This window comes from Equus quagga, chromosome 2 (genome assembly GCF_021613505.1).
Source record: "Equus quagga isolate Etosha38 chromosome 2, UCLA_HA_Equagga_1.0, whole genome shotgun sequence".
NCBI lineage: Eukaryota > Metazoa > Chordata > Mammalia > Perissodactyla > Equidae > Equus > Equus quagga.
The window spans coordinates 101,156,177-101,168,885 of NC_060268.1; the positions used below are offsets into that span (position 1 = coordinate 101,156,177).

General features: G+C 47.6%; 1 protein-coding gene across 1 annotated transcript in view; it reads right to left on the minus strand.

The window, feature by feature from the left end:
• The window catches only part of GRID1 (glutamate ionotropic receptor delta type subunit 1), a 252,864-nt gene that overhangs the window by 37,806 nt on the left and 202,349 nt on the right, over positions 1-12,709 (minus strand). The window contains exon 10 of the mRNA XM_046652796.1: positions 4,966-5,161. Within this exon, the coding sequence (XP_046508752.1) occupies positions 4,966-5,161 (196 nt within the window). The remainder of the gene's footprint in view (positions 1-4,965; positions 5,162-12,709) is intronic.

Below are 12,709 nucleotides of genomic sequence, written 5' to 3' on the forward strand. Positions count from 1 at the left end.
TGGATCCAGGGGCAGCATCCCTGGACCCCTCGCTGCTCTAGATTGGGGATCCTTAAACTTTTTCTACAAAGTTTCTCAAAGTTTCTGGTCTCGTCTTTCCTTGGGTCTGACAGGTGCAGGTGGCTGAGAGGAATGAAGGCAGCGTCTCTCCTCTCTCTGAGGGCCAGCAGGGTCTCTTTCCTAAGAGAAGGCTTACAAGAGACAAGCCTGAAAGGGACCTTGGAGATCTTCCCTTGTCCTTTCCATTATGGAACCCACGGAAGGTCACCTGCTAACTGACGGCACCAACTACACCCCCTTTTTACGTGTCTCTGCTCAGACAGCAAAGAGATGACTCATTCAGGGACAAGCCAGTATTTACTGAGACTTACTAAGTGCTAGGTTGGTTGGTTGTAAAAACTGTATGCTGTGGGCTCTTAAGGAAGAAATAAAACTTGCCTCCCCTTCCAAATTCCTTTCTGCCCTCCTTGCTGCCCCCTCCTTATCTGAGTGGCTTCTGGCATGAAGAAGTGAGTCACAGCAGTGGGGCAACCATGACATAATCCCTTCCTCTAGCTCTGATACTGTGGAAAAGTGATCACCTCTTGTTAAGCAATTTCCCACCTAAATTGGCTTCAAGTCATTAAAAGCTACAGCACTCCCAAGGAAAAAATAATAGCAGCTCTCCAAGGTCTCCCTCTATACCAAGCTTCTTGACTCTAGCAGCAATTAGACATCGCTCCACTAACAAGCACTCTCCAGAAATGGAGCCAGAGTCACCAAAGAGGGACTGGAAATCAGAGGTGGGGTCATCCTTTCCTTTCCCCTGCGAAAGAAGTCTCCTGCGACATCTCTTGGGGGCGTCCCCTCCTCACCTTTGCCAGGCTGACTGCAGTGCTCAGAAGCAGACTCTGGAATGTAGAGAAGCCGCTCATCCCTCAAACCAGGATCAGGCCCATATTTCCCAACATGCTGGATTTTCCTTCACAGTTTCCGAATTCAGGACAAGGCCCTCACCCAAGGCATGGCTATCCCCAGCTTGGTCTGCCTCTTGGCCAGGAGATTCGCAAGGTTTCCAAAGCTGTAGCCTAGGAAGTGAGGGGCAGCTCCATAGGGGGAGGAAGGCGCAGGAAGAATTTCAGACAAGCATCTAGGTCCCCAAACAGGCACAAGAAGAAGGAGAATTTGAGAGTGAATCTGAGCTTTCTTTCCAGTAAAAAATGCAGCGCACTCCATTTTCTGACAATACTATAAACTCGATTTTATGACACGAGTTATAAAACCCTTAACATTTGTCTAGGGCTGGCAGTCAGTTTTTTCTTGAAGATTCAAATGCAAGAGGGAGATTTGTGACCCCAAAGCCAGCTTGGGGGTTTATAAAATGAAGGTGTCATGAAAGTAACACATTCTGTGGACTGAAAAAGGATTAGATTCTGTACCACGAAGCTGTAGACATTTCTCAAGAATCCCTTATTTGTATCTCAGCTATTTATTTGTTTTACATTGTTTTATTCATGAGTCAGACCCTAAAACTCACCAGAGGGTGAATGATTTCTAACCTGCTAGCAACGGACTAGGAGTGAGTAGGATGACGAGGGGGTGTTTCCCTGACAACCCATCTCCCGATGCATCTCCCTCCAGAGGGGTCCAGTGGTGGTGTTGCCCTCCTGAAGGCCACCAAGAGTAAGAGCGGGCAGGCACAGCGAGCTCGCAAGGAGAGAAGGGGCTGGTGGGTGCAGGAACCAAACTCCACCTGGCTTGGTCTGGACTGATTTATTTGGAAGAGTAGATAGGTGCAAAGAACGAGATTCATCACAACCCTAGGTTCAGGACACCTGTCCTTTTGTCCAGGAATGGCCCTCATTTTAATGAACTCATTTATTATTTATTATCATGATAAACGAAAATTTTTTTAAAAAACCCTGTGAGTCTCAAGGTAACACTAACATGACTTATATCCAACCACATGCTTCTCCTTCTTGTTGCTCTGCCTGTCCCACCTGTAGTAACCACTATTGTGAACCTTGTATTTCATCACTACTTTGGATGTGTCTATGCTTGTCTTTTATACATTTTTAAAAGAGTATTATGTTGCATGTTATTTTCTATTAGTTGACCCATGTGAAATTGCCTTGAATGCTCTTTTTACTCAATATTATTCTGCTAAGATTCATCCATACTATTACACGAAGACGTAGTTGATTCATTTCATTGCAGGTCATTTTCCTTTTTAGCTTGTTAATGCTCATTTGGATTGTTTCCAGGGTTTTGGCTCTATAAGCAATGCTACCATGGCCCTTCTTATCTCTGGGGTGCGTGTGGAGTTTGTTTTGGGTGGATACGTAAGAGTGGCATTGCTGGGTCATAGGGTACGTGAATATTCCATTTTATAAGAGAATGACAAACTCACTTCCAAAGCGGGTGGACTGAGTACACTCCCACCAGCAATTAAGCACCTGTTACCTCCGTCCTCTCCACCACCTCTCATTTTGTACTGGTCTAATTGATGCAAAATGAATATCTTTATGGCCGTGATTTGCATTTTCTGGATCATTAATATTTTGAATATGTCTTTATATGATTATCGGCCATACGTGTGGCCTCTTCTGTGAAAGACCTGTGCAAGTCTTTTGCCCATTTTTAAATTAAATTGTTTGAGCTTTTCTTATTGATTTGTAAAAATTCTTCATATAATCTTAACACTAGTTCTATATGGGTAATATACATTGTAAATATACCCCCCATCCCCCAATGTGTGACTTGCCTTTTTATTTTCTTTGAAATGTCTTGCAATGAATAGAAGTTTAATAAAGTCAAAAGTAGTTATCTTTTCTTTTATAAGAAGTGCTTTTTGTAGCATTTTTGAAATGAACCTTCCTAAGAATCCTGTGTGGATGGGACTATTGGCTCCCCAGGAGAGACAAAGAAAGCAGGCCACTGGCGCAGGCCTACATTCATAAAAGGTCTCAAATCAACTTTGCATTCCTGATTTCTAAATGAGGTCACCTACAGCCATGAAGATTCACTGTCAGGAATGAAGGAAGACCCGGCAGCTCGAGCTCAGAGCGCCATCCTCCATAGTGCACTACGAATGAAGAGGTTTTCATAAATCTTGTAAGCGTGGAAATAGCACATGTGTGTCACATTCTATTATTTTTGTTAAAATATCCCTTGGTTAAATGTAAACATTCAAAATCTACCATAACATGGACTTGTAAATATTTTAAGTGTCTAAGGAGACCCCAAAATGGGCAGTTGCCCAGGCATCTCTGACCTCTGAGAAGTTCCAGACAGGAAGAGTGGTGTGCTCAATTTTACACAGTTGGTGAGTTGTGGAACTGGGCTTCACACCCAAATGTGTCAGGCTCCAGAGCCCAGATACTTTTTGCTGTTTGATGCTGCTAAACGACAAGGAGGAGCCATCTGAGCTAACCACTATGGGAGAACACGTGCCAGCAGGCTCCCCTCCACACAGAGCACGCAGCCCGGCCCCACACCCTCCACTCGATGGAGGCTGTGCTTCACCTCCACACCCCACTGCTTCTAGAGCAGGACTCGGGCCTCTGCTTTCTCCCTGGGGCCCCTTGGGGCTCTCCTGGGAGGCGCTGGCAGACTGCTAAAAGGTCTCTTCCCAACATGAAGAGCAGAGTGATGGGCCCTGGTAACCCCAAAGCTTTCCCCTGACTGCCCCTTATATCCACTGCTCTCTGCAGTAAGGCCAAGTGGTCACCAAGTGGCTGGGGATGTGGAACACAGGTGTGTGTGTGTACATGAATATGAGAGTGCATGAGTGAGTGTGTGTGTGTGTGTGTGTGTGTGTGAGTGTGTGGGACTATGTGTGAGAGGTGTGAGAAGGTTCCACAGAGAAGGAGTTGCTGGGTAGAGAAAGGAAGGGAGGAGATGCCAAGGCAGGCTAGACAGGTGCGTGTGTGTGTGTGTGAATGCATGTGATTGTGTGTGTGACTGTGAGAAAGTTCCACAGAGGTGGTGGGAGGTAGAGTAGAGAATGGAAGGGAGGAGATGCCGAGGCCGGCTGGACAGCTGGTCTGCTTGGAGAGGCAATAGTGCTGGCCACAGGTGCACGGTGTCCTCACATAATTCACTAGTAGCCACCACATGAGAGGGTCTTCAGATAGAAGGAAACCACCACCAGCACTATGCTTATCACATCTGCCTTCCCATCTTCCTCCTCATTGACCTTCAAGAGATCCGCAGCTCATGGTAGATAAATGCCGAACTCCTCAGCCTGGAACCCCAGGCGTCAGAACCTAACTAGGAGTGAGATCCCATATCTCTGATTCTCATCTGTATAACGGAATAAAACAATTAATTTGGGTCATTGTGGAAACCAACTGAAATAAATGAGCAAAGTCTAATCCACAGCTGAAGAACGTGATGACTTTTCTCCACCCTTCCTCTCTTTGGCCCTGGCCTCTTTCCTCCCTGTCCTCCCTCAGTTTCCCCCAGTAGAGCCACCATCCTAGACTCACTGTCCTTACCACCATCTCACAAGCACACCTCTTCTCCACACACAGTCCCCAAGCGTGCCCACCCTCTCCTGAACCTCATCCCCTCACACCTTCCACCTCATACCTGGTTCTCTGCTTCTGCCTTTCCTGAGTATTCTCACCTGGGGTGGCTGGCCCCTCCAGGCCACCATCTAGAAGCCCGTGAAGAGGGAGACTCACATCCTGGACTTCATCTGCCCGCTCTTCACTGACCCTTTGGAAACTTATAAAATACCTAATGAGCAGCCCCTCTGCTTCTGCTGCCAAATATGGGTATCTACCTAATGGCCATGTGTCACCACTTGAACAGCTGCATCTCTGTGAGAAATGCCTGTCTAACCTGCTGATGACAGATCACCCTACAGGTGATGGGCTATCCAAAGGAGATGCTTCTGGAAGGTGTCTCCTACCTCGGAATGACCACACCCAAGGCCCCTGTCACAGTGCACACATGTCCAGGTGGCCAGCTCCCACCTACCTTCCTGATGCCTTCCGAAGGACTGGACACGCAGTTGTCAGCCCCTCCATTCTTGCTGATGGTCCGCCAGAGCTCGGCAAATGTGCTGTCTTGCTCCAGGGGGTTGGTGCCCTTGGCTCTGAAGTACTCATACACAGCGGAATCTCGGACGGTGCCATAAGATATCTCCACTTGTTTGGAGAGATCCTGGAATGTCCTGAAAGGCAAAAATGCAATGAAACTTGGGTATGTGCTGCACACAGCAGGGATACAAATGAGCTGCAAGGCCCTTCTGAGGTCAAAGCGCAGCTGTGGCCCCCTATGCACATTCTTCACTCCCAACCCCAGCAGCATGAGTCCCTCAGCCCAGAGCATGACTCGCCAGGGCCTCATTCTATCACGGTCATGCTTGCTTAGTGTAGGTTAACTCCACAAGGTTACTGAACCCCTAAAACCAGGTCCTATGCTGAGGTCTAGGGACAAAAGGATGAATAAGGCATGACTCCTGTCTTCAGAGAGCTTATGGTCCAGCAGCAGAAACATAGAGACAGACAGTCACAATAGAAAAGAGTAAGGGCAACATGAGAGGCTGGATACTGGGGGTCTCCAACTCTAAGGCCTACAGTGCAGCAAAGAGAAACAGGTTGGCAATGTTGATGGTAACAACTGGCCTCTGACACTCAGAGGCGGTGTAGGCCAGACATACACTCAGACATTGAGCCAGTTAAGAGGCACGTCCCCTCCAAAGCTTGCAGCTGTTCTAGAATTCCACCAATCGTTGCCTTTTGAGCACCTCCACCCAATTGTTGCCTTTTGAGCACCTCCTCGCAATTTGTTTTTCAATAAAGAAAGCAAGCTGGATTTTTGTAAGAAATCTCTTGACTTTTAAGTGTTGATAATTATTTAAAAGATGGTAAAGATAAAACAAAGCCTTTCTGAGGGCCTTGGGTTTGTTGTACCTAGAGGACAAACAGGTAGCTTAGGCCAGGTAGACGCTTGAGGCAGAGAATGCATCAGGAAGGCCCAGCAGGACCCAACAGCAGACATCTGACCTGGCAGAGAAGGAGGAGAACATTCCTTGGGTTATGGGGCCTAGTCAGGCCAGGGAGGACTAATTGGCACAAAGCTCTTACTTGCCCTGGGATGGGCACTACCTGGCTCAATGTGTTGATGGAATGTCACACACACAATAAAACTGCGAAAAACGAAAAGCTCAGTCGTGAGCCAGCCTCTCTCTCCAGGCTCCAATCTGATTGCTTTTTATTTATTCCTCTTCTGGAAATCTGTCTCCCCTTTTTATCAACTGGGACCATCATGCTCACCTCTCACTGAGTTACTGTTCCCCCAAGGAGATCCAACCTGATCTACACAACTCTCCATCGTCTGGTCTCATCTCTGGCTGTTGCCCCTGCCTCGAAACAGCCCTGAAGTCAATGTTGAAATGAGAAATCCCTCACAGTCCCCATCTATGGCACCAGATCATGGTGCTCCCTCTGCACAGAATCTCTTTATCTCACTCATCCACCTGATACACTTCTGCAAACCCCTTGAAGGTCCAGCTGCTGCCTCTCCTATCACTATCCCTTGCCTCGCTGTGCCTTCTCTACACCTTGCGTGGCTTCTGTGGCAGCACGATCTCACTGCAATCTTGGAGAGCAGTGTACCAGAGTGAGGGCAAACAGACACCATGGATTCCAACAATCTGCCTTGCCTCCCAGCTTCACCATCCCTAACACTGCAGGCCTGGGCAAGTTAGCTAACCTCTCTGTACCTCGGTTTCCAAATCTTTTATAAATAGGGCTAGAAGCAGAACCTGTAGAAAGGGCTACAGTGAAGATTAAATGAGGTGATGTGTGTTCAGCTCTTAGATCAGTGCCTGATGCAAACTCAGGGCCCAGTCACTAGCAACAATGATTCTGTGCTTTTCTATACGTCCAGGTCCTCCGGTAGACTATAAGAATTTAGAGGACTGGAGCCAAAGCAGTCCTGTCTTCGTATCTGCAGCACTGAACCGGGAGCTGACACCAGCCTGCAGAGCATGCCCATAGAGGAGGCAGCAGTAGATGCTTCCTCCGACTTTGAACACACCCCATGGAGTTCTTCAGGCCCAGCTACACGGCCCAGAAACAGCTCGGTATTCGTTTCCATACATTACAGATGAAAGGAAACATAAAATAACAAATTCAACGAAGAAATCTTTCTAATTATTGTTCATTATTTATATCTAATTGAAGCAAGATGTTCCTTTGCTTGAAAGGCCCCACGGGTTGTAACTCTGTTTTGCCTGGAGAGAAAGGAGGGGGATCCTTCTTGTCCCGCATTTTTTTTTATTTTTCTCATGGTAATACAAACAAACACAAGGCTTTGATGAATGGGAAACATCAGGATGAATTACACAGTTGAGTCTAAATACTGAACTGCTCTAAATTACTGCAGTTTCCATGAGTACGGAATGAATGTGTGACTGCCAAGGAGCTCAGTACTACTGTTTCATCCCCACATTTGAAATGGAGATTTCCTCTCTCCTCTTGGTATTTATTCACAACTGTGCCCCTAGCCAGAGGCTCAGGGAGCATCTCTAGATGACAAGCAGACAGCCCAAAGGTTTATGGCTTCACATCCATTTCTGTCCCAGCAGAGTGCATTGTTCCCACCCGGAAACACCACCTCCATCTTTGCTGTGCCAGCCTCATAGCTCAGCCCCCGGGCCCCCATCCATCACCTCTTATGGCCATGAGCCTGTGAACAGAAATCTCTCCCATCTTAGATGCACACTCCCTCTTTCAAGGGAAGTTTCCAAGCTCACTAACACATCCACAGTAGGTACTACCGTCTTACTTCAGAGTGAATAAACTTATAAAAGCCTATGTGGAAGTTTGAGCAGGAAGGTCCAATGATTCATACACCAAAGCCATCATCTCCCTGGGGCCTGTCAGAGCGCACAATTTTGAAAGGGACACATGGGGACGAATAAAGGAGAGCAGGGGCAGCCAGCCATCCAGGATCCAAGCCAACACTGGCAGTCAGCAGGAGACAGATGTTCACATCAGATGAGACAGCCATCCAAACAAGCGAGGGATTCTTAGCCTGGAGAAGGCTACACTAGCAGCACAATTAATTTAGCATGTTTCTCAAATTAATTTCTTCAGCAACAACTGCTAGAAAGTGTCCAGGCACCTCTACCACAGAGAGATGAAGGAGAGCTGCCCGTCACAGGTGGGGTCTCTATAAACCTAAATCATGCATGATGCAACTGGCTGAACTCATTCAACTAGTTGTTCCACCACTGATTACTGAATTTCTACTAGGTAAGGCACAGGGGTACACTGAGCAAGGAATGAATGGTGACCATCCTTAAGGAGTTCATAGTGAGAGCTGGGTGAATGGTGAGGGAAGTAAACCAGGAGTAACCAAACAACATGAGAGGGACCAAATAGAGTTCTGCATGGGAGATGCTGGAAGCACTAGGCCATGGGCACAGAGAAAAAGAAAGGCTTCCTAGAAGAAACGTCAAGATGAGTCATGAAGGATGGGTAGAAGGAGCCAGATGGAGACCAAGGTGTAGCGTGTTCTAGTAGAAAAAATTACCTGAGAAGGCACTGAAGTGTGAAAAGCCATGGTTCACTGGGGACACATACCACGGGGCAATTCATACCAGCTAAAGAGACATAGATTTTGGAATCAGAGAGATTGAGCATGAATCCCGCCTCGGAACACCTCAGGCTGTCCAAGGTAGACCAGTAGTTCTAAAACTGCGGTCCACAGAGCTGCAGCATCAGAAGCACCTGCAAGCTTATGAGAAATGCAAATTTTTGGGCCCCACCCCAGATCTGCTGGATCAGAAACCTTGGGGGTGGCCCTCAGCCATCTGTGTTTTCACAGCCACCCAGGCAATTCTGATGTGCTTGCAAATTCCAGAACCAGTGACTGAGGCAAGTCATTTAATACCTGGCGCCTTAGTTTTCTTAACTTGTACCTTTCTCACAGGATTGGTGAAGATTAAGGACCACAGATATTGACTTGACCACACAGCCAAGTTTTAATAAATGGTCTTCTGTTAGGCTGTCAATTAGTAGTTCAAATGGTTGAAGCAGAGGGACTATGTGAAGGAGTTATGGGTGACAGGGCCAGGGAAGTTACACCTGGATGGAAGCAAGCACGGGCAGGCAGCACATCTCAGCTTCCAGGCTCACATGATCAGAGACTTTGTCCGCATCGGCCCATCTATCTCCTCAGTAAGGAGCCCATCGTCAATCTTCTTGTTTCCATCTCGTTGCCAAGGTACATGCAAATGCCTCCCCCCTCGGCAACCAACCTACCGCCTTGTGAACAGTGTACATTTTAGGCACCTAGGATCCCTAAAGTGACAACTTGAGGAAGTCTGAACCCAGGAGACACATGGAGACACCAAAACTCAACTGGCAGGCAATCTGGACCCTTGTTTTTGTGGACCATGATGGTTACTGCCCAGCAGAGGCCTCCCTGGGGAAGTAGTGAGCACCTGGGCAAGGAAAACTGCCAGGGAAGGATGTCCTTCAAAACATTGTCTCCAGGCTGCCCACCTGGGTCTGGATTCAGTAAGTGTCACAGTGTGAGCATGCACACTTTGTGGCTCACCGTCATAATTGTGGTCTGCTTCCCATCTCCTTACGTCACCTTTTCTCAGTGTTTACTGTTGGAATCCTCCATGGCAAAGCTTAGCCTCTCCTCTAAGCTCACTTTTGAGCCAATGTCTTTCACTCAATTGTACCCTCCTGAAAGTGGGTTTGGGACCAATGGGGGCTGTTTCTCTGTATCTCCTGGCCTGGATTGCTGATTTTGGGGGTCTCCCCTAGCTGAAAGCATAGCTGACTCCATCATGCACAACAAGCTGTCTTGCAAAAGAACTTTGTAAGCATCCCTTGCCTCTGAGAGCAGTTTCCTCCAATTAAACATGCACTTTCTTGGAGGTCCCACAATGTCTCCTTCAGCCGTGGCCAAGGACAGTCTACCCAGCTCTGCAGCACCTCCCTCCCTTCTCATACCTTTCTCCATAAATCAATCTTACTAGTTCCTAGATACATTTTCATTAACAAAGAGATAAATGTGTTTGCAGCATGAGAAAAATCAATAATACAGAACTTATAAATACATCTTTGCATGTTACAGAAATATTTACGTTGGCAATGGAGATAAATACCCCTGCAATAAGAGCAGAATCAATATACAGTATATGTAAAACAGATTTCAACAACTGTGGCATTGCCAAAATCATGATCGTGATAAATCTAAATCCCAAAGCCCTATTATTCTTCGTGAAGAAGAAAAGAAAGAAGTGGAGTTGCCCATCCTTGTTAACTTGGAGCTGTCTTAACTACAGCCCACAGATGTCTTTACTATCACTCCAGCAGACTCACTTTTCTATCTGTCATGTCTGACTCTACAAGAGATGCTGAGCACAAATCAGTTGGGATAGCCTGGCTAGATTTCCAGAGTCGGCTTCCAGGACCTTCAGACCCCAGTGCTGTCACCTTGCGGTGCATTTCCCTGCCTCTCCTGGGTTTCTTGCCTAGGGCTTCCCCTGGGCTTCCATTCTCTCTAATCCTTCTCCCATGCAGTGATCACCTACAGGGGCTTCGTCACATTTCCCATTCTCTCCTCCCCAGACCTGGGTTCTTCAAGGTAGACAGGACTTCAGGTGAAGGCTGAGACACCGCAAGATGCTTCTCAATCTTGGGCTCTGAAAGGCTTCCCATGTGTTTTCATTCATTCATTCATTCAAGAAAACCTATTTCCTGAGCATCTGCTTGTGTCAAGCACTGTTTTGGGTCTAAGGATACAGTAGGAACAGCACAAAGTTCCTGCTCTTAAATGGTGGAGGCAGGGAGAGAGAAACAAAAATGAACAACGACAACAAAAACTCAAATAATTATAGAATGCCAACTTCCCAGAAAGGGACTGACAGTACATATGTGGGCAATGAGGGTCACACACCACTCTGTCACATATGCCTCGGCTTTGTAGTTTAAAAAAAATAAAATAAAAACTTAAAAAATGTTTCCAAAAAGAAAAATAGTCTTAGCTTGCAGGCTGCAGGAACACAAGACGCAGGCCAGAAGTGGCCTGTGGGGGTGTAGTCAGCCGACCCCTGATGTCATGTATCCAGTGATGAAAAGTGCTATGAAGATTAATAAAGAAGAGTAAGGGTTATGGAAAACAACGGAAGGAGTGATTTTATAAAGCAGGCAGGGAGTGTATTAGCCATTGGAGTTGACACTGCGGGCATGTGTTTCTCTAATGTCTTTCTTTCCCAAGGCTGGACTGAGGGAGGTGAGAGGAGAGATTGCTGAGGAACCTTCTGAGGAGCAGAGCCAACAGGCTCGGAGCTTATCAGCTCTCCTCCCCCGGAGCAGCCTCCTCCACATTTACCAGGGACCTTCCTGGAGGCCTGGGGAAGGCGGTGCTGGTGACCACACCGGCCTCCTTTGTATCTCAAGTCCGTCATGAGGGTGCCTAAAGAGCCGAATCCCAGCCCGGGAGAGCTGTCAGGTCAACACCTTATGAGGACATTTAGTGACCCACCAGGATGAGGGCCACGTGGCCCATGGCAGGAAAATGCATCCTTGCAGGACAGAGGGGCCCACAAAACCCTTCTTCAAACGTGTGCCCGGATGCTAGCCACAGAGGACCTGGTGTGTACTGAGTACCCAATGAAGATGCCCTCACCTCCCTCCCCAACCTTCCCTCCACAGTATTTTCCCTCCAAATCCCACTTCTTTGATAACTATTGAAATTAAAAGGCGCCCAAAGTAAACTGCTATGAAAAAAAAGCTCAATGCATTTGTGTATAGTAGATTTGCATTCTTGTAGACAGTAACCATTAATAAACATAAATAAAAATATGAACAAAAATGGGAGGAACAAGCACTGAACAGCTGTGAGACTTCCACTTTTTACAAACGTATTTCTGTAAAATTTGCATTTTTTATTACATTGTAAACACAAACATGATCTGAATGACTTTAAAAATCCTTCTGCTGCCCCACTGTCGGTTCTGGGCCTTGGGAACTCAGCTCCGTGCTATCCTGCCTCCTCCACGGCCACTCCCTCTGCCAACTGCTCAGCACAGTCAAGATGCACTTGGAGGAGAGAGGCCCCTCTCCTGCCCATCCAAGGCCTGCCGTGCTGGCTGTAAGGAGCGGGCTCCGAGGGGGCTGTGATACTGTATCTTCTGTCCGCAGAGTAAGACAAACATGCCCAGACTAACCCAGAGGATCCCAAGCCATCCTGGACATCCAGGGTCAGTCAGGCCTCCCTCACTTGTGCATCTTCTGCCTGGATTCGGCCCAAGCCTGGTGCCTTGGTTGCCAAAGCAAACCAGGTTAGCCAGACACAAGTTTCTGAAAGGAGGGCATGTGTGGTCATGTGTTTCTGACTTGCCAAACTCAGCCTAGACCCTGGGAGTGAGCAGGGCTGTGATAGGTGCCAAGGGATGGAGCTGTGAGCGTCATCTCAGTCAGGTCAGAAAATGCTGGGCCAGGTACCAAACCGAGGCCCTGGCATGTGGCAGGGGTTGACTGTCCACATCCCTCACTGGGTCAAATCTGGGCACCTCTAATGCCATCGGCAAATGGCGGTCAGCTTGTAAAGCCTCCTTCAGCCTGTTCTCAGGCCACCCTGTTCTCAGGAGCCAGCCTGGCAGATGTCCTGCTCTCTCGGGCCTCCGAGTCTTCAATCAGGCTCATTGTCCGTCCACAGTGCAATTCCCGCCTTCTTCACATGCCTA